The 23370-nt window shown below is 42.6% G+C and overlaps 2 protein-coding genes across 3 annotated transcripts in view; both read left to right on the top strand.

Moving 5' to 3' along the window:
* The first annotated feature begins 1737 nt into the window (after window positions 1-1737).
* Window positions 1738-5613, top strand: PET117 (PET117 cytochrome c oxidase chaperone). The gene is made up of 2 exons (XM_060611479.3): window positions 1738-1945; window positions 5197-5613. The coding sequence occupies exons 1-2, from the start codon at window positions 1850-1852 to the stop codon at window positions 5344-5346; spliced, it is 246 nt and encodes an 81-aa protein (XP_060467462.1). The 5' UTR covers window positions 1738-1849; the 3' UTR covers window positions 5347-5613.
* Window positions 5614-5655: 42 nt separating this feature from the next.
* Window positions 5656-23370, top strand: part of KAT14 (lysine acetyltransferase 14) — a 36915-nt gene continuing 19200 nt past the window's right edge. For both annotated transcript variants that reach the window (XR_014137427.1, XM_081795312.1), the window contains exons 1-6: window positions 5656-5914; window positions 7794-7912; window positions 11980-12101; window positions 19093-19274; window positions 21069-21485; window positions 21617-22185. Coding sequence is in view for 1 of the 2 variants with exons in the window: in XM_081795312.1 (XP_081651438.1) it covers window positions 5656-5914; window positions 7794-7912; window positions 11980-12101; window positions 19093-19274; window positions 21069-21485; window positions 21617-22185 (1668 nt within the window). In the remaining variant the exon portion in view is untranslated. The remainder of the gene's footprint in view (window positions 5915-7793; window positions 7913-11979; window positions 12102-19092; window positions 19275-21068; window positions 21486-21616; window positions 22186-23370) is intronic.

Raw genomic sequence — 23370 nt, 5'->3', positions numbered from 1 at the left:
ATACCACCCCACCAGGGGGTTAGGATTTCAACATACAAGTGTTAGGGGGGACACAAACATGTGAACCATAGCAAATTGCTACTTGTCAACTGTCTCCCTGTCTTTTTTTAAGTAATGTTTATTTATTTATTTTTGAGAAAGTGGGGGAGGGGAGAGAGAGGGAGAGAGAGAATCCCAAGTAGGTTCCACCCTGTCAGCGCAGAGCCCGATGCAGGGCTCCATCTCACGTGAGATCATGACCTGAGCCGAAATCAAGAGTTGAATGCTCGCTCAACAGACTGAGCCACATAGGCATCCCTCGTCTTTTGTATTGTGATTATTGGCTAGAGGAGTCTATACTCATTCCCTCCTATCCCTGTCATTTATGTGACAATAATCACACAAAACACCCTGCTGGGGGTCATAAATATTTAAACAGATAACCCACTTTTAAATTTGACACAGTTAACACATAAAGGATGTTTTGAAAGGAGAACAAAAGTATATTTCAAGAAGACAAGTTGAAAATTGGTTACAATAGTGAAAGGCCATCTAACTGACAAATTCTAAGGACATGTAGCTTTGCTGAAGGCTCGCTGACTTACAGAGAAAAATATCTGGAGTCCACCACAAGTAAAAAAGCAGTCTAATATTGTTTGTTCTTTTCCGAATCACCTAGGTGGCTCAGTCAATTAAGCGTCTGACTTCAGCTCAGGTCATGAAGTAAAAAAGCAGTCTAATACTGTTTTTTCTTTTCTATTACAAAAGAATACAAATACACCTTGAATTGAAGTGCTTCTAACTCCACAGTCTATTAGGGGAGGAACTCAGTTTCCCAATTCAGTGATATATCCTCCTCTGGCTGAGAAAAATGCCATGGACAAAATGTGGTTTGAAAAAAGTATTCAATTTTTTTTATTACATTTCTTACAAGCAATAATCATCTCATGCCATTTACACTAAGTAACAAACTGGAATAGCAAAGCACTACAGAAATGAATATTGGAGAAGCCCTTGGGTGGTGCTAACCAAGACCTGGTCCTAATCAGTACTGGCCATAGTTCTTTCCACAGGAAGAAGCTTGCTCTCTGTGAATTCCAGTGGGAAAGCATGACTTAATGGGAATACCTTTCCATTGCCTATTCTATTAGATACTTTACACTTTCCGGAAAGCCAAATTTCTTTCTACCACAAGGAAAAGTGAAAATGATGCCTTGCATAATGCCTTACATTCATTCATTCATTCATTCATTCATTTCCCTAGTAATGTGGGAATCAGGAATCCTGTCTTATTGGTGCAGGAACTGAGGCTCCAAAGGTATAAAGGCAATCTCTTAGTAATTACACGGGAAGCAAGTTGACCAGCGCTTTAAACGAAGAGGCATCGCTACCCAGTTAGCATGCCCTTTAGCCAGAAAGCTTTTCGGTTTTAAGAAAAATCAGAGCCTGACCAGCCAGCCCACAGTATTTAGATGAAAACAGGTGACCGTGTCTACAACATTTAATTATGGATCTACAAGCAAAAACTCCATCTTCTGGTGGCACCTACCGCGCAAAGGGCCAAAGAGGCTGCGATTATTAAGGCTGGTATTGAGCAAAGGACCAGGGTCAGCAGAACGCTCAGAGGGGACAGATTATGTGTGTGTGAGGGGACGGGAAGAAGAGGCAACCGCAGCCACACTTCAGCAGTGCAGGGACGCCGCTCCGCGCTCGGCTCTCGATTGCTAGCGCCTGGCGCGGCGGGCGGTGCAGCGGCTGCAGGGGCTCTGCGCTCGAGCGGTCGAGCCTGACCCGCAGCCTCCGAGTCGCGTTCGGTTGCGGCCCTGGGGCCCGGGGCGGGTAGGCGGAGGCCGCGGCGGCCGGCGCGGGGATGTCGAGGAGCTCGAAGGTGGTGCTGGGCCTGTCGGTGGTGCTGACGGCGGCCACCGTGGCCGGCGTGCATCTGAAGCAGCGGCAGGACCGGCAGGTCGGTGTCACGTGACCTCCTCTTCCGGGGCCCGCGAGGGCGACCTAAGGCCCAGTGGCCTCTCTCCGCGTGGTTCTCCGTTGCTCCTCGTCTCTCCCTCTTTCGTCGGCTCCGCGGCGGCGCGATCCTGCGTCCCACCCATTCCTCGATCACCCCGGTCACGCGACTGCGGTTCCCACGCCGTCCGCCCGGCCCGGGCGCCGCAGCCCCCGCGGCCGCGTGCACCGGGAGGCCCCGGCGACCCCGTCCTGCCGGCGCGGGGGAGCCCCTGCCCTCCGCGCCCGCAGCCTCCTGGCTCCAGCTAAGGCAGGCCTGCAGGGTGGTGGGTGGCCCGGTTCCCAGGTCACCTCCAGCCTACAGTGGCACGGACTTTTCAGCGTGTCGCTTGGGCCGCTGCAAAGTAGAGGCGGGAAAGGGTTTTCGTGGGGGTGCACTCAGCAAGTTGTCGGCCTCTCCCCAACCCCAGGCCCAAGGTTGAGGCTCAACCCTAATGTATCTCATTTCCAGTGTTAATGAGATTTTATCCTAGGATTAAGGAGGCTGCCCCGAATCCACTTTCTCTGCCTTTAGCCAAGGTAATTTAGTGGATGCTTTTTGTTTGTTTGTTTGTTTCTTTTAAGAAACAGTATGCTGTGGAAACAAGATTCTTGGAATTAGAGATACCAGCCTCCAATTTTTCTTTTTTCTGTACCTGTATTTCTAGAAATATCTGTAACTTACTGATCGGTTGACCGACCGCCCGTTCCGTGTGTGTCAGTTCATATTGTTTTTACTCTAGTTGGCAAATGTTTAGTGATTGGTCTGTGTGTGCCAGGCACCACACTAGGCGCTTTGGGAAACAAAGATAGGAAGGACGGGCGTTCCTGAGTTTGTAACTGCTTCACACCGGTGCTGAAAGTTGAGTTGAGAACAGGCAACTAGGTCAGTGCGTGCGTTAGGGTTGGGCTTAGTTTTGCCAAGGGTGGAAGTAATGAACTGGATGAATCAATAGTAAATGGCCTTTTGTCGTACTGGGCTGTGCAGTGTGCTTGGTACACAGAGATGAAGCAGAAGTGTTGTCCTTGTTCACAGTCTGGAAATCGGGAAGGTGTGACGGTATAAGAATTTGGGGGAGGGGCTATTGGGATGAGTAATGAGGGCATGGAAGAGGTTAGAGATTGGGGAACAAAGTATGGGTTCTGAGGGCGGAGCTTTTGGAATAGAGGCAGGCAAGTTTCTCTTCTAAAAGTGAAAGGAAAAGAGGGTGATCAAAAGAAATTTGAGGTGGAGTAGAGGATGGTCAGATGTAGTTCTGAGGTCAGTGGAGGCAGAGATTTTCAGACTATGGGGTAGGGATGGATGAGAGCTTGGTTCTGAACTAACTCAGCATCTCTCGTTTTTACAATGTCACCTACTCCAGACCTCTTAAATCAGAATCTCTTGGATATGGGGAATCTTGATCACGTATGTGTTAAAAGCCACCCAGGGGATTCTAACATGCAGCTGGGGTTGAGTATCTCTGTACTAGAGGGTGGAAAAACAAAGATTTAGGTATTTGGAAATTAGATGAAGAAAAGATTGACCGGAATAACCTGTGTTTATTTTGCATCCAGTCATTCAGTGGACTTTTTTTTTTACACTAGGAAGAAGACAAATGATTGACACATTGGGTATGTTGGAAGGTTCAAGGAAGCAAGAAATAAAATAATGACTGTTGTTTTCTAGCATTTCTTGACTGTTTACCACATGCCAGGCACTGACATTAATCCTCACAGGGACCCAGCAAAACGAGTTGTACTACATGAGTAATGGTGAAGAGGTCTTGGTGGTTAGTAAGAGAGGTGATTAGTAAGGTAGCTAAGTGCAGGTCACAGGCAGTCGGCATACACTGCAACTTGAAGGAAGGTAGCACTACAATGATGGCAGGAGAGCAAGCTCCTAAGCCATATGCTGAAGTCTGAGGAAGGAAGATCAGGTATGGAAAATCCCAGAGGCAGGTATGGAAAGAATGATTCCAGTGGATGGTGTGGGCTTTGGGGGTGGGGTGGGGTGTGTGCATGGGTGTGTCATGGTACAGGAAGTACAGGACCCAAAGGACTGGGGAGGGAGGAGCCAAATGTCTCTGGAGATCTGGCTAAGGAGCAGGGTCCAAAAAAGATGGTTTACAATTGTGTTATCTGTTCTAGGACTCTTAAACTTCCCAATTCCCCCCATAATAGTGAGTGAAACTCTAGGCCTGGAGGAGATCTGGCAAGTAGGTACTTGGCGAGTTTCTTTAAATAGGCATAATAGGGACACCTCAGTAGCTCAGTCGGTTGAGCGTCTGACTCTTGATCTCAGCTCAGGTCTTGATCTCAGGGTTGTGAGTTTAAGTGCATTGTTGGGCTCTGTGCTGGGCATAGTGCCCGCTTAAAAATAATAATGATGATAGTAGTAAAATAAAATAGACCTAATGATTACCAACAAACAAAACCCCAGGCCCTGGGCCCCACCCCCATTAATTCTACCTCACAAGGCTGCTGTTAAAAAAAAATTAGTATTTGGGGACCTAAAAACTAGAAAATGGCAATTATTAGTAATGACTGGACTTAGGCTTTAAAAAGTCTCATCTTAGGTGCCAAGTCTGTGTTCTGGAATTTCCGACCTGTCTTTAGTGCTTCTCAAAGTAACTACCACCTTTCTTTTTTCCTCTGGTAGTAGCATTGTATTTTTCCCGTCTCTCTCAGTCATGTAATTGATTAGTAATTCTGTATAATTTTTACTTCTTCTTATGCACTAGAAGAAGCTAAGATCTTTATTTTCTTGATCCTGATAGTTTGCTTAAATTTCAGGAATCTTTTTTTCTTTGATATTTATTATTCAGCTAGGATTATTGCTAATAGGAAAGTAGTTTGTAAAGTTACTGTAGTAATTCTCACCAGATCTTTTAAAGCATTGTATATCAATTAAACTTTTAAAATTCACCTCAGGAACAGTTTTTTTTTTCTTTTCTTTTTTTAATTTCCCATGAAGCTTCTATACTGAATGTTCAGGAATTTCTTAAAATATGGTTAAGAAGTCATTTTAAGTAATAACACTGGTGGAGCACACGACCAAATTAATCTGATAGCTTGTTACATTTTACATTTATGCAGAAAGTTGAAATAGTAATTAGGTATTTGGAGTCTCAAAGTTTTCAGTGTATTTTGGTAGTACTGTTACTCAGATTGAATGGCACAAGGAAGGGAACCACCTGTTTGGGTGTTACTGAAATCTGTTTCTTGCGTTTTTAGAGGCTTCACGATGGAGTGATCAGAGACATTGAGAGGCAGAATCGGAAAAAAGAAAACATTCGTCTCTTGGGAGAACAGATTATTTTGACTGAGCAACTTGAAGCAGAAAGAGAGAAGATGTTATTGGCAAAAGGATCTCAAAAAACATGACTTGAAATGGATGCCAAATATTGATGGGACAGTGTTGAGTGTGGGTGTGTGTGGATGGAGAATAGCTTTGTGAGGTGTTCACCCTTTTTTTGTCACTGTCCTTTCAAACTTGACCAAAGACAAGGACAGTGGATCACATATTCTAAATTATTGCTTAAAAGTCCCTTCTATCTGAGTAAAGAAGTAGGCAGACACTCTCGTGAAGAGTTTCTGTCTGTCTGTGTGATCCTGGTAGAAGCCCCTTGAAGCCTGGTGTCCAGAGCTTAGGATTGTTCGTGAAAAGCACTTGAGAGCCTGGGAGAGGAAGGGATGGATAGTAACATCCACCTGAGTAGTTTGATAAGCCGGCATGATGATGAAGCCACGAGAACATCTACCTCAGAAGGGCTGGAGGAGGGAGAGGTGGAGGGGGAGACTCTCCTGATCGTTGAATCGGAGGACCAGGCATCAGTGGACTTATCTCATGATCAGAGTGGGGATTCCCTCAACAGTGACGAAGGAGATGTGTCCTGGATGGAGGAGCAGCTGTCCTACTTCTGTGACAAGTGCCAAAAATGGATACCGGCCAGTAAGGAGCTTCTCAATTCCTTTGATTTGTCAGTTCCAATGTGAAGGTTTGTTTTTCTCACCTGTGAACGAAACATGAATGTACAATGGACCTAAATAAAAAGATAATTATTAATTTATGATTAGTTTAGTTGGTTAATGACAGATTTATATAAAACGTAGACACATTTGTGCTAATAAAAATTACTGTCAACCTCTCACATTGTTAAGTTAACATTTTGGACGGCAACCCAATAAAAGAAAGTTGGAAATCCTGTGTTATTTAAAGAATTAGCCACATTGTTTAACAAGATCACGTTATGGATTTAGGGCCCAATACTAGGCCCAGTATAGAATGAAAGTTCAAGTTACTCTATTAATATTTAACTTCCGTGGAAAACTGCTGTTGTATGCTGAAGTAAGTCAGAATTAGCAGATTAAAAATATTTTATGCTTTTTTTCTGGGACCATTCTTGTTTTCTGCTTGCTGGCTTCCTAGATCTGCTGACGACAGATATATATACACATGCTGCCCCGATACCTCACTCTTTCAGCTAATCTTTTCATCTGCCAGTATCCTGGCTCTCAAGGAGCATGCTTTGGCAGCCATCACGAGTCTTACCAAAATGGGATTTTCCCATTCGGCAGAGACTAGGAAAGACATCGGTACCAGAGGAATTCTTTGTGTAATACTTTGTAACTAGGTCAGAGAAATTTCAGCTGAAACGGGTCAGTTTCTGGTATGTGGAAGTGTTTTTAAGATGGATTTAACTATTCAGATTAATAGTTACTATTAATAAATTAATAGTAACAGTTTCATAGGAAACAATCTAGAACTTTCTATGCATTAGCTAGCGTTTGCTTCTGAGCTCTTTCTGCTTGTGATTTAGGGCCCTGCCTGAGAAATCTCTGGCGTTCCACCTTGTCCTCTAAGGATACATTTTAAACTGTCCATCACGATAGGGTCCCTGCTAACTTCCTCAGTGTCTCTCCTCAGTATCCTGTCCCCACACAACCAGAACTTTGCAGTTAGGGTGAGCTTTTAATTCTCCACAAAAAAATTCTTATACCAAGGTCTCTGCACATTTTAATTTCCTCTCTGGAATATGTGTCTCTGTAGCCTCCGTGGGCTCCCGCCATTCACATAGGCACCCCTCTTCCCCTGGCCAATTCTAATCATCCTTCAGGTCCCCTGTCAATGCCACTTTTTCTAGCTCTCCCATCTTCCTTGTATGGGTTGGGCCTCCCTTTTATGTACCCTCTCATTGCCCTGTGGCACATACCACATTCCATTCCAGTGGTTGTCCTGTCTCCCAGAGCATTGGCATCACCTGGGGAACATTAGAAAATGGAGAGACCCAGACCCCGCCTTTTAGAGATTGGTTCATTCTGTGTGAGTAGGCCCAGGCATCTTTTAAAAAAACAAAACCACTCCATGGGTGATTCCAATGTACAGTGAGGATGGAGAACCGTTGTGCTATTATGATTACCTATTTCCTTGTACATCACCCTCAGAACTTCTAAAATGCCAAAAGCAGACTATCTTGGGCGCTGTGTTCCGGTTCCTAGGCCAGTGCCTGGCACTCAGTGGGAACTCAGATATTTCTTGAGAGAGTGTGTGGAGACCCATAGGAGTCAGGAATGTTAACAGTTGGAAAATCCAGTGAGAGCAATGAAAACGTGATTTTCCAGCATCTTTCTCCTAAAAGCTAGGAAGCATACACTTAACAGGCATACGCTTTTCTTCTGTGCTTTTCTTCTGTTTTCCCTATTCCTGTCCTGCTATCATGGGTTAGCTGAAAAGGAGGAAGAACACACGGGAAGCATGGAAAATCTGGTTGATACACTGATAAATGCTGCTCTAGATAAACCTATGATGTGCTTTTTTGTTTTTCTCCTAGGTCAGCTGAGGGAACAGCTCAGTTACCTTAAGGGTGATAATTTTTTTAGATTCACTTGTTCCGATTGCTCAGAAGATGGCAAGGAGCAGTATGAAAGGCTGAAACTGACATGGCAGCAAGTGAGTAAAAAGCTCTTCCCCTAGAATTTGCAGGGTCAATCCCCCAAGGAATTCATTGGAATGAATATTCAGAGAACAGGGAGCTTACACATAGGCTTTTGAGCTGTTTTGAGGGTCGCTCCTTACTTCACAATGAAAATGATAAATATAGGGAGAAAGGAGTTCTTTGTGAAAATACTCCCTGCTAATGTGGTGAATTAGGTTTGAGATTCTCGAAAACCTCACACACACAATTTCACATGGATATGATGCCAGACTCTGATTTTAATTGAATTCCCAATGAGGTTCATATTTTTCTGGCAGCCGTTTTTAGTACAATGTAAAGGTGACCACGTCGGAAATAGTTTGGGAAAGTATAACGTGGCTCATTGCAGAAGCCAACGTAATCTGGCTTTTCCGCGTTTGAACACGGATATGTTTGAATATTGTTGAGGGAATGAATATCTACGTCCACCTTTTAGCCGTCTCTAGTACCAGCCCCCTCCTCCAAGCCAACTGTAGCCTGAACAATAGCTTTTTACTGATCGCCAGCTTGTCTTAATTTTTTTGGTTTGTTTTTATATTACTAACTAGGTCTATTGCAAGGTACCAATGGCCATAGTCTGAATTCTAAAAATGAACGAATTACACATTACTTTGAGTTTTTATGTTTATTCATTTAACAAATATTGAGTGCCCATGATGAACCAGGTGTCATTCTAGGCCTGGAGACTGCTGTGATGAGGAAGACAGCTAGGCAGCTGACATTTTAGACATTTTAGACAATAAGCAGACAAATAAACAAGTTAATTACCCATAGCACTTTTTTGCTATGAAAGAAATAAACAGGGTAAATGAGAAAGAGTTTGGATGAAATGATCTGAGCCACTAAGGTATTCCTTATAAACTGCAGTTGCTTTAGCAGCTTGGACTATTAATTATCAGTGCTTTACTAGGAGATGTGCTAATGAAATCTGTCAGTGGTGAATTTAGGGAGCCTTTTTTGACTTGGCTGAGTATGCAAGTAGAAAATGAAGGGATGTTTGTACTGAGAATATAGTCTTATGTGTATTGTAATTGGGATGTTTTTCTCAAGGTGTACCTGGGATATTGTGTCTAGGCAAGGTCAGATTAATATAATAGATTATTCTCATGTGTACACCCATCAGCAGATTTGCATTTGATCTGTAAGTGTCTCAAAAAGCTGTAAAGTGGAAGAAGAGCAAATATACGTAATTTATTGGCAAGAATATGAGTTTTTGCAGAGGTTCTTTTGAAGAGAACAACTGGCTTTTGGTTATATTGCTCAGAAGATACAATATTGGCTCAGTTTGCACATTTAATTAGGCTGACATCACTTGAAAATTATGTTTTCACTTCCAGAAGATGGATTGATGGTAGATAATATCTTGGTACGATGAAGTGATAGATCAGACACGTCTGGTTCTTGGTAAACTACTGACCAGTATTTCTAGTTGCCTCTAAGAAACCCAGCCTCAGGGTGCCTGGGTGGCTCAGTCGGTTGAGTGTCTGACTCTTGATTTTGGCTCAGGTCTTGATCCCAGGGTCATGGGATTGAGCACTGCGTCGGGCTCCTCACTGAATGCAGAGCCTGCTTAAGATTCTCTCTCTCTGTCTCTCTCTCTCTCTCTCTCTCTTTCTCTCTCTTTCTCTCTCTTTCTCTCTCTCTCTCCCTCCCCCTCCCTCTCCCTCTCCCCCCTTTCCTCACTTGTACCTGCTCTCTCCCTCTCTCTCAAATAAATAAAATGAAAAGAATTTTTAAAAAAATTAAAAATAAAAACCCCAGCATCTCAAGAAAGAGCTAAATCAGATGGTGTTTTATAGATTCTATTGATGTCACCAAATAATATATTGGAATGTGGGGTTTCTGTCTTTTTAAATCTTAAACTTTATATTTGTTGATTTACCAAAGTAATAAGTAGAAATGCCTGTTTCACCACAAAATACCAACAGTACAGAGAGTCTGGTCTCCTGACCTTTCTTCCATGCTCTTTTTTGTGTTCTCTTCTCGTAGTGACTTGTGAACAGCAGTTTGAAATGCGGGAGAAACCATCATGTGTTTGGGAAGGATAGGGTAGTGGTTATATTCTCATCCTGGATGCTTATTCTTACATGGCAGGTGTAGCACCTACCGTGATCTGTGCTCATTATTTTTCTAGGTGTTTTTCAGCAGGTACTTGTGAAGTGCCTACTGTGGCTGAGCCAGCCCTGAGCTGGGCCCTGGGGATACTCTGTCACTGATAAGCTCTTGTGAGAGTGAAAAACTGAACTGGGATTCATTTTTTTTTAAGATTCCAGATTCCAGGCGAGGGGGAAAACCATGTCCTTCATAGATTTTGCAGTTTGCTTAATAAATATTAAGTGTTACAGAAAAAGTTATTTTCAAGTAAATGTGTGAATTTTAGCTTTTTAAAGTGGTGAAATAATTCAGACATGCAAAAAAAGTACCAGAAATAAAGCAGCAGACAGTGTCTCTACTGCCGAGATTAACAGTGAATACGTGTGTCTGAAGTACTTGAGGGGTCTGGGAGTAGGCAAAAGAAGCTGATTTCAGACTTTCCTTAAAGTATTTCTTGAACAATAGCTTTTAAAATTGAGGTAAAATATACATAACATGAAAGTTTACTATTTTAACCACCTTTAAGCATATAATTCAGCGGCATTCGGTACATTCACATTGTTTTGCAACCATCATCACTGTCCATCTCCAAACATATTTATCTTCCCAAACTGAAACTCCATATCCGTTGAATAGTAAGTCCTCATGGACAATAACTTTTTAAGGAAACTGTTGGTTAGTTGATGTAGACCTGTTGCAACAGTGAGTGGAAGGACTTGACAAATCCGTCAATGGGATTAATTGTTTGGTGGGGTTTCTGCAGGTTTCACAAGTGTAAGGAGCGGGGAGCTTGGTTAGTGGAAGTGTCAGTATTACTGGGCCCTTTGAGTTGGAGGTTTTCCCTTGGACCATTGAAGGTCTCGAGCTGTGAGCACGGGGGTTGGGGAGCCTGAACTGCAGTTTACTAGCCTCCTTACACTTTCAGGATGTTCCTTCTGGAAAGAATAATTAAGTTAGATTCCTTACATAGATTCTCTGTCCCTTTTTCAATTTCAGTGGCCCCAAATCAATCTTTATTTTCATTAGGTTGAAAATGTAGTTTCAAATAGCTTGTATTGTTTTGTTCATTTACATGAATTTACATCATGACAAAATTGCATATATATTGATGCAAAAAGAAATGCCTCAAAGGATAGTCATTGAACATGTTAAAAGTGATTGTTTCTTGATGGCAGATCTAGAGTGATTTTTACTTCCTTCTTTGCTTTTCTATTGTGGAAGTCTTTTACAGTGAGCACACGTTACTTATATTTCTGGAAAACACTTCCCAATTCCGGGCTATGAATTAATCACCTGTAGACGAGCAAGGCTGGACCAGATGAGGAGTTTCCACTTGGAGCTCTGAGAGTAATGCTAATTTCATCAGAAGAAAGGTTTCCGCAGCTAAAAATGGCTAAACACCGAGTACATGGTGACCAACATTATTTTCAGCTTTGAAATTCTGAGAGTCTTTGTTTTTGCTCTCTAAAGAGCTTAGGAAAGTATATAGATAGGCAGGGGTGACTTTCAAAATAAAGGTTAGCACCATCATTCAGAAAAGAAAATGTGGGCTGCAGCAGATACCTGGATGCCTGACAGCCAGTAGTGTCCCTTTCTCTAGTGCCGTGTTGTATAAGATGGAGGGACACGGAGGGGGGGGAGGGGGGGTGGCGGGACAGGTTGCTTGCATAGGACAGTCGTTGTTTATCATAATCAGTTCAGCCACACATTAGCCCTGCATGTGCAACGTGTAAGGAACAACGGCAGATACTTAAGTGGATTAGTGATATTGATCTAATGGAAGCAAAACAGAAAATAAAATTCTATACTGAGAGTATTCCAAGATATCACCCTTTCCCCCTCTGTTCCCCACCATTCCTACTCAGAATAGAAAACAAACTTTTTCCCCCTGAAGGTTAACATCCCTAATCGTGCTTGCCTCCCAGCCCTTGTTGCGTTTGTGTTCCAGGTCGTCATGCTGGCAATGTATAACTTGTCTCTGGAAGGAAGTGGACGGCAAGGTTATTTCCGATGGAAAGAAGATATCTGTGCTTTTATTGAGAAACATTGGACCTTTTTACTGGGGAATAGGTAATGTGATTTTTGGAAATCTTATACTTGCACAAAGAGGTGAAGAACAAAGTACACAAGATTTGAGATAGCCTAATGCAGCCCTTTAGGAATTAGAGTAACTGTGGCAATTACAAAGAATTTTTTAATTCAGAAAATGTTACTTTTTTAAGTTAAAACACGTGTTTGTGGAAAACCAAAGTGGAAGTATGTACTGTTTTTTGGATTTTTTTTAATGTTTATTTGTTTTGAGAGCGAGCGCAAGCAGGAGGGGCAGAGACAGAGAATCCTAAGTAGGCTCCGTGCTGCCAGCAGAGACCAGTGTGGGACTCGATCTCACGAACCATGAGATCATGACCTGAGCCAAAATCAAGAGTCGGATGCTTAACCAACTGAGCCACCCAGGCACCCCGGAAGTATATACTATTAAAAAATGTAGGTTTCCGGACTTTTCTAGTCCTACTTTAGAGGACACTCTTGGTTTCTACTGAGCATGAAGAGATTTGAAGAGATTCTTAGAATGTTAAACAATAGAGAGCTTAATTCCATGAGGCTGTTTAATAGTTGGATGAATAACTAATTTGAGGATATATGATCATTTGTCCTTTTGAAATCAGTGTCTGATAGAAGGTCAGAGGAAGGAAGATAATGGCAATGGCTGACTTCACCTCTTTAAATTGCTCTTCATTAATAGACTCTTATCAGTATTTGTTTTTATGAACTGGAAAGTAAATACTGGTGATACGTTTTGGTATTATAGTGCTTAGCAAAGTCTAGGCGCATTAATACGCATGTGGCTTGTTCATTCCTCTACATGATAACGCATTGATTTTACTGCTGAGCACACCTCATTGGTGGCTGCTTTGGCTCATCACACTCAGATATGCCAGGGCACAGATCTTAAAACCACACGCTTTAACTAAAGATCCATGCAGATCAACAAGATTTTTATTGCCGTTAGGGATTAGTGAGTTTCCAACTGCATTTGCAAGTTGTATGAGATTCTGATTGTTAGTTGCCATCTTAAGTCCTGTGTGAGGCTCATATGTCTTGCTTAATTGGGTCAGGGTAGACGTGATACAGGCTCTGATCACATCAGATCAGAACAGGAAGTTTGTACCTGTCCTTTCTCTGAACGCACTGTGGCCTCTGTTTCCTCGGGCGCCGAGAAGACACAGCTCTGCCAGCATCACTCGGAGCTCAGGGAGGGCAGTCGAAAGGAGAGGCGGCTTTCTGAAGGCTCGCTGTGAGGAGAAAATAGAAGAGATTCAGTACATTTTTACAAAAGGAGTTATTTTTGTTCTTGAGTTATTTAGTAGTACTAAGAAAAGAATTGACAGTATAACTGGTTCTTTTCTTAAAGAAAGGGAATCTGTTGTCTTAGTTTAATGATTTAGCACTATTTATGGAACTTAATATACCCCATTTATAAAGCACAAGAAAGGGAAAAAAACTGATAAAATTAGATCTTGGAATGTTTTCCTGATCTCTCAGTGCCATTCTGCTTAGTGGATTGTCTTCTAGAAGAAATTGGATTTAAATTGCCTGTTTTTAAGGATTTTGCTATATTTTAACATAAGTTGTTCAGTTGTTTCATTTGTTCATTTGTAGAGTATGTTTGGAGAGGAATCAGCCAAGGCTTTTTTTCCTTTTTAATCCTTTACTGAAAGGCATTAATTACTCTCCAGTTTCTGTGCAGTTTAACTGTTAAACTAGTGGTTTTTGGCCATGTTAGTGAATCACTAGAATTACCATTTACTTATTTGAATCAAGCCCCCCCCCCCTTTTGTAAATACATTCATTTTGAAAAGAAACTTCACACCGCCATGATAAGTGGAAAATTCGTATCATTTGCCATACATAGAATGAAACTATAAAAATAGGTGCACTAAAAATAACACAATGTTATTGAATTATAGCTGGATCTCATGGCCCATAAAGGCAATCAAAGCCCTCTTTCGTAATCAGAAAGGGAAGCAGTGTGTGCTTTAAGTTAGAACTTAAAGCAACCAACTTTCTTCTTGATCTAACCAGAAGGAATGAGAGATCATTAAAAATTACTCTGTGATTCCTTGTCGATTAGTTCCCTACGTCAACGTTGTCCTTTGCTTTTGGAACTCTGCTATAAGCATCGGTGATTGGAAAAGCCACCGAAACCCCTTGCCCAAGGCAGTCAGCACGTGCTCAGACGGCTCTGTGTGTGAACATCCACAGAATCACTATGCCCCAGGGAAGCGGCCTGCAGAGAACATGTACAGTTAGATTTTTTTCATAGCTACTGAAGATTTTAATTCTGCTATCCATAGAACATTCTTTAAATTCCTAACAAGATAAGCATTTCTCATTTGCCGTATGACCTAAGAGAATAGTGTGCTGTGTAATGAAGTGCGGGATTTGAATACATTTTCTTTTAGATGTTTACAGGTTTTTCATTCGTGGCTTTAATGTTTTCCGAGTCGCCCTCTCTCTCCGCCCCTCCCCCACTCACACTCTGTGTCTCTCTCAAAAAATGAATAAACATGTTTAAAAAAAAAGTAAAAGGTTTAATTAATTGCTGCAGTTTAATTGCCTTTGTATGTGTGATCATTTAATCTGCTTTTATAATCCTGACCTTGAATTTTTCCAGGATTAAAAAAATTTTTTTATTAATTTTTTTTTTTAATTCCAGATTGTCTAGGTGGCTTGGTTGGTTAAGTGTCCGACTTCGGCTCAGATCATTATCTCACTGCTTGTGAGTTCGAGTCCTGCGTTGGGCTATGTGCTGTCAGCCCAGAGCCTGGAGCCTGCTTCAGATTCTGTCTCCCTGTCTCTGTGCCCCTCCCCTGCTCACACACTGTCTCTCTCTCAAATATAATATACATTAAAAATTTGTTTTTAATTCAATATTTAAAAAAGTTTTTATTTATTTATTTTTTATTTATTTTTGAGACAGAGAGAGACAGGGCGTGAGCAGGGGAGGGGCAGAGAGAGAGCGAGACACAGAACCAGAAGCAGGCTCCAGGCTCTGAGCTGTCAGCACGCAGGGCTTGAACTCACGGAGTGTGAGATCATGACCTGAGCTGAAGTCGGATGCTTAACTGACTGAGCCACCCAGGTGCCCCTTTAATTTAATATTTTTTCATTCCAGTGTAGTTAACATATAGTGTTATATTAATTTCAGGTATGGAGTATATAGGAAGTATAACTTTGAATAATGAAGAATACTTTGAATACTTTTTTCTATTACTGTATTTCATTGATTTCTAAGATGCACACTTTTTTTTTTAAGTTTATTTATTTATTTTGAGAGAGACAGAGACAGTGCAAATGGGAGAGGGGCAGAGGGAGAAGGAGACAGAGAATTCCAAGCAGGCTCTGCACTATCAGTGACGCGGAGCTCAAACCCATGAAACCGTGAGATCATGACCTGAGCCAAAACCAAGAATTGAACGCCTAACCAACTGAGCCACCCAGGCACCCCAAGATGCACATGTTTTAAAATTTTTGCATCTCTTTAAAAATTTTTTTTTAAAAATTTCACATTTCTGACATCTGGATACATCTTATAAGGGATAGTGTGTCATAACTGATGGCTAGTTTTCTTCTTTTGTTGTACATAAAATGGTATATCTTAAAGTCAGTGGGTCTTAACATATGATGAAATATGATAAAGCACATTCATAGTATTTAAAATTTTTTATTTTATTATTTTTTAATGTTTATTTTTTGAGAGGGAGAGAGACCAAGCATGAGCAGGGGAGGGGCAGAGAGAGAGGGAGACACAGAATCTGAAGCAGGCTCCAGGCTCTGAGCTGTCAGCACAGAGCCTAATGCGGGACTCGAACTCACAAGCTGTGAGATCATGACCTGAGCTGAAGTCAGACGCCCAACCAACTGAGCCACCCAGGAGCCCCTCTTAGCCCTTCTTGATTCTATACTTTTTTGTTTCTTATTGTGTATCTCCTTTATCAGGAATCAACTCAGTGAAGGCAGTGATTTTGACTTATTTTCCTCCCATTGTTCTGTCCCCAGCTTCTTTTTTTAAAAATGTTTATCTATTTTTGAGGGGGAGGAAGGGGCAGAGAGAGAGGGAGACACAGAATCTGAAGCAGGCTCCAGGCTTGGAGCTGTCAGCACAGAGGCCGATGTGGGCTTGAACTCACAAACCACGAGATCGAGACTTGAGCTGAAGTCGGACACTAAACCAACTGAGCCATCCAGGCGCTCCTAAAATTTTTTAAAGGGTGTGACAAAGATTCCAGGGGGATGGCAGAGTAGGAAGCACCAAAAGTCTGTTCCCACCTAGACAACAAACAGTTGAAATGGCAGAATCTGTCTGATGTAACTATTTTGGATCTCTGGATCTATATTGAAGGCTTGTAACTTCCAAGAGGAGACTTGGAAGGTAAATTGCAGTTGAATTTGGTCAAATTCAGCTGTTAGTAACATTTACCCATTCCACACCCTTCAACCCTGTGTCAGGCAGCAACACACTTGTTCCCCAAGCAGCTCACACGTAGCTTGTGGGAGCCAGGGTAGACAAAAAGGACCCTGTCCTCCAAATGTCAGGAATCTGTGTTCTGATTGCTGATTGCTGCTTCTCATCACAGAAATGCAGATGAAGAGGTGGGTTGCACCTCCCCTGAATGGTTGCAAACCCTTCTCCCTCTGGTTGAAATGACTTGAAGGAGATTTAAAGGGCTGGCACTCCCCCTACCCCACCCCATTTTATTTTTCTCTTTGTCCCCTTTGTGGAGCCAGACTTTAAAGATAAGACAATCAAAAGTAACCACATATACAGAGGAAATTAGAAAGTCACCATGCATGTCCAGGGAAAGGCACAGTTTCAGAAATGACCCGGGAAGACCTTAAGTTTATACCTCAGGTTGATCTTTGATACACAGACACCCTACAACAATAAAAAAAAAAAAAAAAAAAAAAAAAAACCAGACACAAAAACCCGTAAATCTCAGAGGAGGAAGAGAATCTGATTTCCAGAGTTACTACATTATTAAATTCAAATATCCAATTTCAACAAAAAATTACAAGGAATACAAAGAAACAGGAAAATATGGCCCATTCAAAGGAAAAAACAATAAAACAACAGAAACTGTCCCTGAAAAAGACCTACTGGCGTATCTATAAGACAGACTTTACAACTGTCTTAAAGATGTCCTAAGAACTGATGTGGAGAAAGTCAAGAAAATGTTGTATAAACAAAATAGACGTGTCAGCAAAGAGATAAAAAACCTAAAAAGAAACCAAAAAGAAATTCTGCAGCTGAAAAATACAGTAGCTGAAATGAAAAATTCCCTGGAGGGATTGAGAAGCAGCTTTGAGTGGGCAGAAGAAAGAGTAAGTGAGTCTGAGAGTAGGACAGTGGGAGTTTCTGGGTCTGAACAACAGAAAGAAGAAAAATGGAAGAGGGGCACCTCAGTAGCTCAGTTGTTTGAGTGGCTGACTTTGCCTCAGGTCACGATCTCACTACTCGAGGGTTCGAGCCCCATGTCGGGCTCTGTGCTGACAGCTCACAGCTCAGAGCCTGGTGCCTGCTTCAGATTCTGTCTCTGTCTCTGCCCCTCCCCTGCTCAAGCTCTGTCTCTCTCTCAAATGTAAATAAACATTTAAAAAATTTTTAAAAAAAAAGAAAAGTGGGCAGAGCCTGAGGACCTGGGGAGGCACCATCAGCTGGTGTATGAAAGCACCATGGAACCCCTCCCCTCCCATATCCTTTGGGCAAGAGGAGGGAGGCTTGGATAGTTTAGAAAAAGATACAAATGTGGGAGAGGTGCTCTGGGACCAAAACACTGGGGAGGAAACTGAGGTGTCTTTGTCCCCATCTCAGAAAATGCTCATGCTTATTAAAGTTTATATTTGTGAGGTTTTTTTTCTTTGTTTTCTAGCAGATCTTTGTCCCTAAGAATGCTTTTTTCTTTTTACCTCTTGAGCAATATTTTCCAACTGTTAAGACTGGCCTTCTTACGAAAGACTCTGTTATAGGATTTCTGGTACTTGTTTTTTAGAACAGTTGCCTTTAAAAGCATTTTCAACAGGAATCTGAATAGTTAACATTTTACGTATCATTAAAAACTTTCAAGAGCACCTGGGTGGCTCAATTCGTTAAGCATCCAACTCTTGATGATAACTCAGGTCTTGATCTTGGGGCTGTGAGTTCAAGCCCTGCCTTGGACTCTGTGCTGGTGTGAAGGCTTTTTATTATATACTTTTTTTTTTTTTTTTTTTTTTTGCCAAAGTTGGTTATTCCCCCAAAGTTCAACTCTATTTATGAAACACACTGTATAGTTTTATTTCACTTTACTATTTGTACAGGCAAATAGGAGCAGACTGAGATGTGCATCTGACTTCTGGGGTAAAATGAACTGTTTACCAGGGCCAGTGATTCTCTTGCTTGCTTGCTTTCTTGAGAGCTGGTTTTAATTCACATATAAAACCAACTTCATTTGGGGCACCTGGGTGGCTCAGTCGGTTGAGCATCTGACTCTTGGTTTCGGCTCCCAGCGTCATGGGACCGAGCCCCACGTTGGGCTCTGAGCTGAGTGTGGAACCTGCTTGAGATATTACCTCTCTCTCTCTACCCCTCTTTCTCTCCTCTCTGCACTGTCAGTGCAGAGCCTGACATGGGGCTTGATCTCACAAACCCCTGAGATCATGACCTGAGCTGAAATCAAGAGTCTGACACTTAACCAACTGAGCCCCCAGGCACCCATGTGGTAAGTGTTTTATGAGCTTTGTTTGAATTATTTTGTTTAATCCCCACAGCAACCTTGTGAGTTAAGTTGTTATCCTAATTTTAAAAAAGAGGAAACTGAGGCAGCCAGAAGGTGGTAGAGCCAGGATTTGAAGCCAGACAGGCTCCAGAGCCTCTCCCTTGACTCTTATGCTCTGTTCCTTCAAAGATTGGAGGTTCCATAGCATAACACAGGCTTGGAGTCCTAGAGTATCTGGAGAGTGTATTTTCCACATAATGCCAAAATTGAAAAGCCAATAATTTTTAAATTCTTGGACTCTCCAGGAAGAAGACTTCGACCTGGTGGAGCACAGTAGCGGGTTGCCTCAGTGTGGGAAGCCCCATGTTCTTCCGTTCAGGGGCTCAAGAATTCGGAGAACCAGGATGGTGGAAGCTCGTTCACAACAAGCCACCAACGATGAAGCCTGAAGGAGAGAAGCTGTCTGCCTCTACCCTGAAAGTAAAAGGTACTCTTGTGAGAACACTATAGCACGTGCTGGCCAGGCCACAGCCAAGCAAGCATGAGTTTAGAAGACCTCCTGCTTGTAAGGCATAGGCCAGCTGCCTCAATGGAGCTACTCTGCTTGGCAGGTGTATTATTACGACACATTTTGTGTATGCTGTAAATAAATACCATACAAAAAATATTTTAGCATTTCCTAATCAAGTTACCAGTTCTGGAAATGTCCTTTGGTATCTGCAAGGTTCTCTTTTCTTTTTTCTTCTAATGTTTATTTAAAAAACATTTTTTTTAATATTTATTTTTGAGAGAGAGACAGGGTGCGAGTCGGGGGTGGGCAGAGAGAGAGAGGGAGACACAGAATCCGAAGCAGGCTCTAGGCTCTGAGCTGTCAGCACAGAGCCCAACGCGGGGCTTGAACCCAGGAGCCTTGAGATCATGACCTGAGCCAAAGTCGATGCTCCACCAACTGAGCCACCCAGGTGGCCCAAAAATGTTTATTTATTTTGAAAAGAGAGAGAGAGAGAGGGCACACGTTCAAGGAGGAGGGGCAGAGAAGGGGTAGGAGGAGGGGCAGAGAAGAAGGGCTGGACAGAGCATCTAAAGTGGACCTTGCACTATCAGAGTCAGATGCTTAATTGACTGGGTCACCCAGGTGCCCCAAGCTTCTCTATTTTCAATCTCATTTTGTTTTTACAGCTTTTTATGTGGAAATTTGTAAACACCCACCAATATGAAGAGAGTGGTGTAATGAGTCCCTATGTACCTTTCTCTTCACTTCAGCAGTTCACTGCTGGCCATCTCAGTTTAATTTGGCCACTGGGTACTTTCCCCCAACCCTCCACCCATTCCACGCCTTGGATTATTTAGAAGCAAATCCCGTCATCAGCATCTCATTCTTAAACATCTCAGTACTATCTTTAGGAGATAAGGATTCTTTTTCGTGGCCTAACCTGATGCCATTCTCCCACTTAAAGAAAACTCCTTACAATCACATATTGGTCTGGGGTTTTTTTAATCTAAAAAATTTTAGTGAGCTTTAAATTTTTAAAAATATATTTGAGAAAAAAATCAAATAGTGTTGAAAAGTATAAAGCCTGACAGTGTCCTCCTCCCCTACACCTGCCTGCAGTTTCACTCCCCAGAGTAACCACTGCTGTGTCCTGTGAATGCTTTTAGCATTTTTAATTGAAAAAATAAACTCATGCTGTAATACTTGTTCTCTATCCCTCTCCCCCACCTTACTAGGAGCCCCTGGATATCTTTCCATAGCATTCCATGTAGATCTGCCTTATTTTCTTTTTTTCCAATTGTATCCCATTGAATGACCTTCATAGGATAATATAATAGGACATTCCCGCTATTGATGGATATTTTGGTTACTTCTGCCTTTTTGTTGTTGTTATTTTAAATAATACTATATGTGGGTAAATTATTTGTGATAAATTCCTGGAAACAGGTTGCCATATCAAGGGCATGTTTATTCCAAATATTAGTGTTGCCAAATCACCCTCCAAAAAGTTGTAATAAAAATTCACACCTTACTAAAAAGGCATGAAAATACCCATTTCCCCATACTCTTGTTGAACATTACCAAACTTTTAATATTTGCCAATTTCAACAGGCAAATACGGTATTTAATTATTTAAATTTGCATTGTAATCCCTTTTTTCTTGTCAGAAGCACCCTAAGTCCTAGTTTAGGACGTTCTTGTTGAACATTTCTCTATTTTGAACATGGTAATAGGTTCACAATTAAATTAGCAAAAGAAACTAAAGTTGAGATACTTCTCTTTTGGCAGCCTCCAAACCAGCTTTAGATCCCGTCATTACTGTGGAGGGCCTTCGAAAACGGGCAAGTCGTAATCCCGTGGAATCTGCCATGGAATTAAAAGAGAAAAGGTCTCGTACTCAGGAAGCAAAGGACATTAGGAGAGCCCAGAAGGAAGCAGCTGGCTTTCTGGACAGGAGTACTTCTTCGACCCCTGTGAAGTTTATAAGCCGCGGCCGCAGGCCAGACGTGGTTCTAGAAAAAGGGGAAGTGATTGACTTCTCGTCCTTGAGCTCCTCTGACCGCACCCCTCTGACAAGCCCGTCTCCTTCTCCCTCTCTGGATTTCTCTGCCCCTGGGACCCCCGCCTCTCACTCGGCCACACCCAGCTTGCTTTCAGAGGCAGATCTGATTCCAGATGTGATGCCACCACAAGCCTTGTTTCACGGTAAGACTTGCCTTTCTTGGGTCTTTTGTTTTTTGTGTGTGATAGAATGTGTGTATTTTCACTTTGTGGGCGGTGCGCCCTGCATTTCTTCTTTCCCGTGTCTTGATTACACTGTCTTGCACTCTGCGCAGACGATGACGAGATGGAAGGCGATGGGGTTATAGACCCAGGGATGGAGTATGTACCTCCGCCTGCTGGGGCAGCAGCTTCTGGGGCAGTGGTCGGGGGCAGAAAGAAGGTCAGAGCGCCTGAACAGATAAAGCAGGAGGTGGAGAGCGAGGAGGAAAAGCCTGACAGGATGGACATTGACAGCGAAGACACAGATTCCAACACATCTTTGCAAACGAGGACTCGAGAGAAGAGGAAGCCCCAGCTGGAGAAGGACAGGAAACCTAAAGGGCCCAAGTACACCCCCGTGAGCATCTACGAGGAGAAGCTGCTCCTGAAGAGGCTGGAAGCTTGTCCCAGTGCCGTTGCCATGACGCCAGAAGCTCGCAGACTGAAGCGGAAATTGATTGTCAGACAAGCGAAAAGGGATAGGGGATTACCACTTTTTGACTTGGATCAAGTTGTTAATGCTGCTCTTCTGTTAGTTGATGGAATTTATGGAGCCAAAGAAGGGGGGGTTTCCAGGCTTCCAGCTGGACAAGCCACATACAGAACAACCTGTCAGGACTTCAGAATCCTTGACCGATACCAGGTAAGATTCCCGGGGGCAGCAGATGGGGGCGGGCAGGCAGCACTACAGAAGGAGGGGGCACAGCTGTGCTCGACTGGAAGTCCTGAGTGACTTTGGGAGAGAGAAGGAAACAGCAAGGGAGCAAAATAGAAAAATTTCTGGGCTTTGGTTTTTGAAACTATTCGGTATGAATACCCATGATTACAGCCGGGTTTGTTTGTTTCCTTTGGGCATTCAGGACAGAGCCTTGACGCTTTCTTTGCCTCTCCTAGTCCCGGATGGGGACTGAGTTTGCACATGGTTTGTGTCATAGCCCTGAGTGGCAGGCTTGTTGAAGACATATGATGTAGCAGACCACGTGCTGAGCAGAATCGGAGGACGTGTAAACATCTGTGTAGTTAGGAGACAACGCGTAGAAATAGATCCATGTGTGGCAGCATAGCTTGAGAATATTCAGGGGAATCCAAGTCTGTGAGTGCTCCTGGGAATGGTCAATTCCACTCAGAACTTCGAGAATGCGCCTTCCCAGAGCAGGAATGACAGGTCTGATTTCCCTGAGTCTTTGTTAGCACTTGCTCCTAAACAGCCTTTAACTAGTTTTGCTGGTCTGATGGCTGTAAAGTGAAATCGCATCTTTTATTTATATGTTTCTGATTACATTCTTATATCTCTGCCCGTGAATTGCTAAATAGGATTAAATAATTGCCAAATAAGATTATTTGCACGTTTTCTGTCTTCTTTGGAAACTAGTGGGCTGATATTGCTGGTGTTGCGATTTTATTCTATGAGGTACCGTGTGTGGGGCTTTTTCTTCCACTGTGTTGGGCATGTGGTGTGTGGGCTCTTTCAATTTGAAACTCTCCTAGAGCTCTGGAACATCTTAATTTCCTATATTCTATTTTCTCTCTCTCTCTCTCTCTTAAATGTTTATTTATTTATTTTGATGGTGGGAGCAGGGGAGGGGCAGAGAGAGGGAGAGAGAGAATCTCAAGCAGGCCTCACTCTATCAGTACAGAGCCCAACATGGAGCTGGATCTCACAAACCATGAGATCATGACCTGAGCCAAAATCAGGAGCCGGTCGCTCAACCGATTGAGTCACTCAAGCACCCCATCTCTGTTCTGTCTTTTTGGAACACATCTATTATTTGGATATTGAACCCTGTATACTAGGGGTTGGCAGGCCTTCTGTAAAGGGTCAGACAGT

This window comes from Panthera onca, chromosome A3 (genome assembly GCF_046562875.1).
Source record: "Panthera onca isolate mPanOnc1 chromosome A3, mPanOnc1 haplotype 2, whole genome shotgun sequence".
Taxonomy (NCBI): Eukaryota; Metazoa; Chordata; class Mammalia; order Carnivora; family Felidae; genus Panthera; species Panthera onca.
This window is presented reverse-complemented; position numbering and strand designations above follow the sequence as displayed.

Excerpts from the sequence above, each read along its gene's own strand:
- PET117 (XM_060611479.3), top strand. The coding sequence starts at position 1,850 with ATGTCGAGGAGCTCGAAGGTGGTGCTGGGCCTGTCGGTGGTGCTGACG. Across the intron at positions 1,946-5,196 it reads AGCAGCGGCAGGACCGGCAG|AGGCTTCACGATGGAGTGAT; the intron begins GTCGGTGTCACG and ends TTGCGTTTTTAG.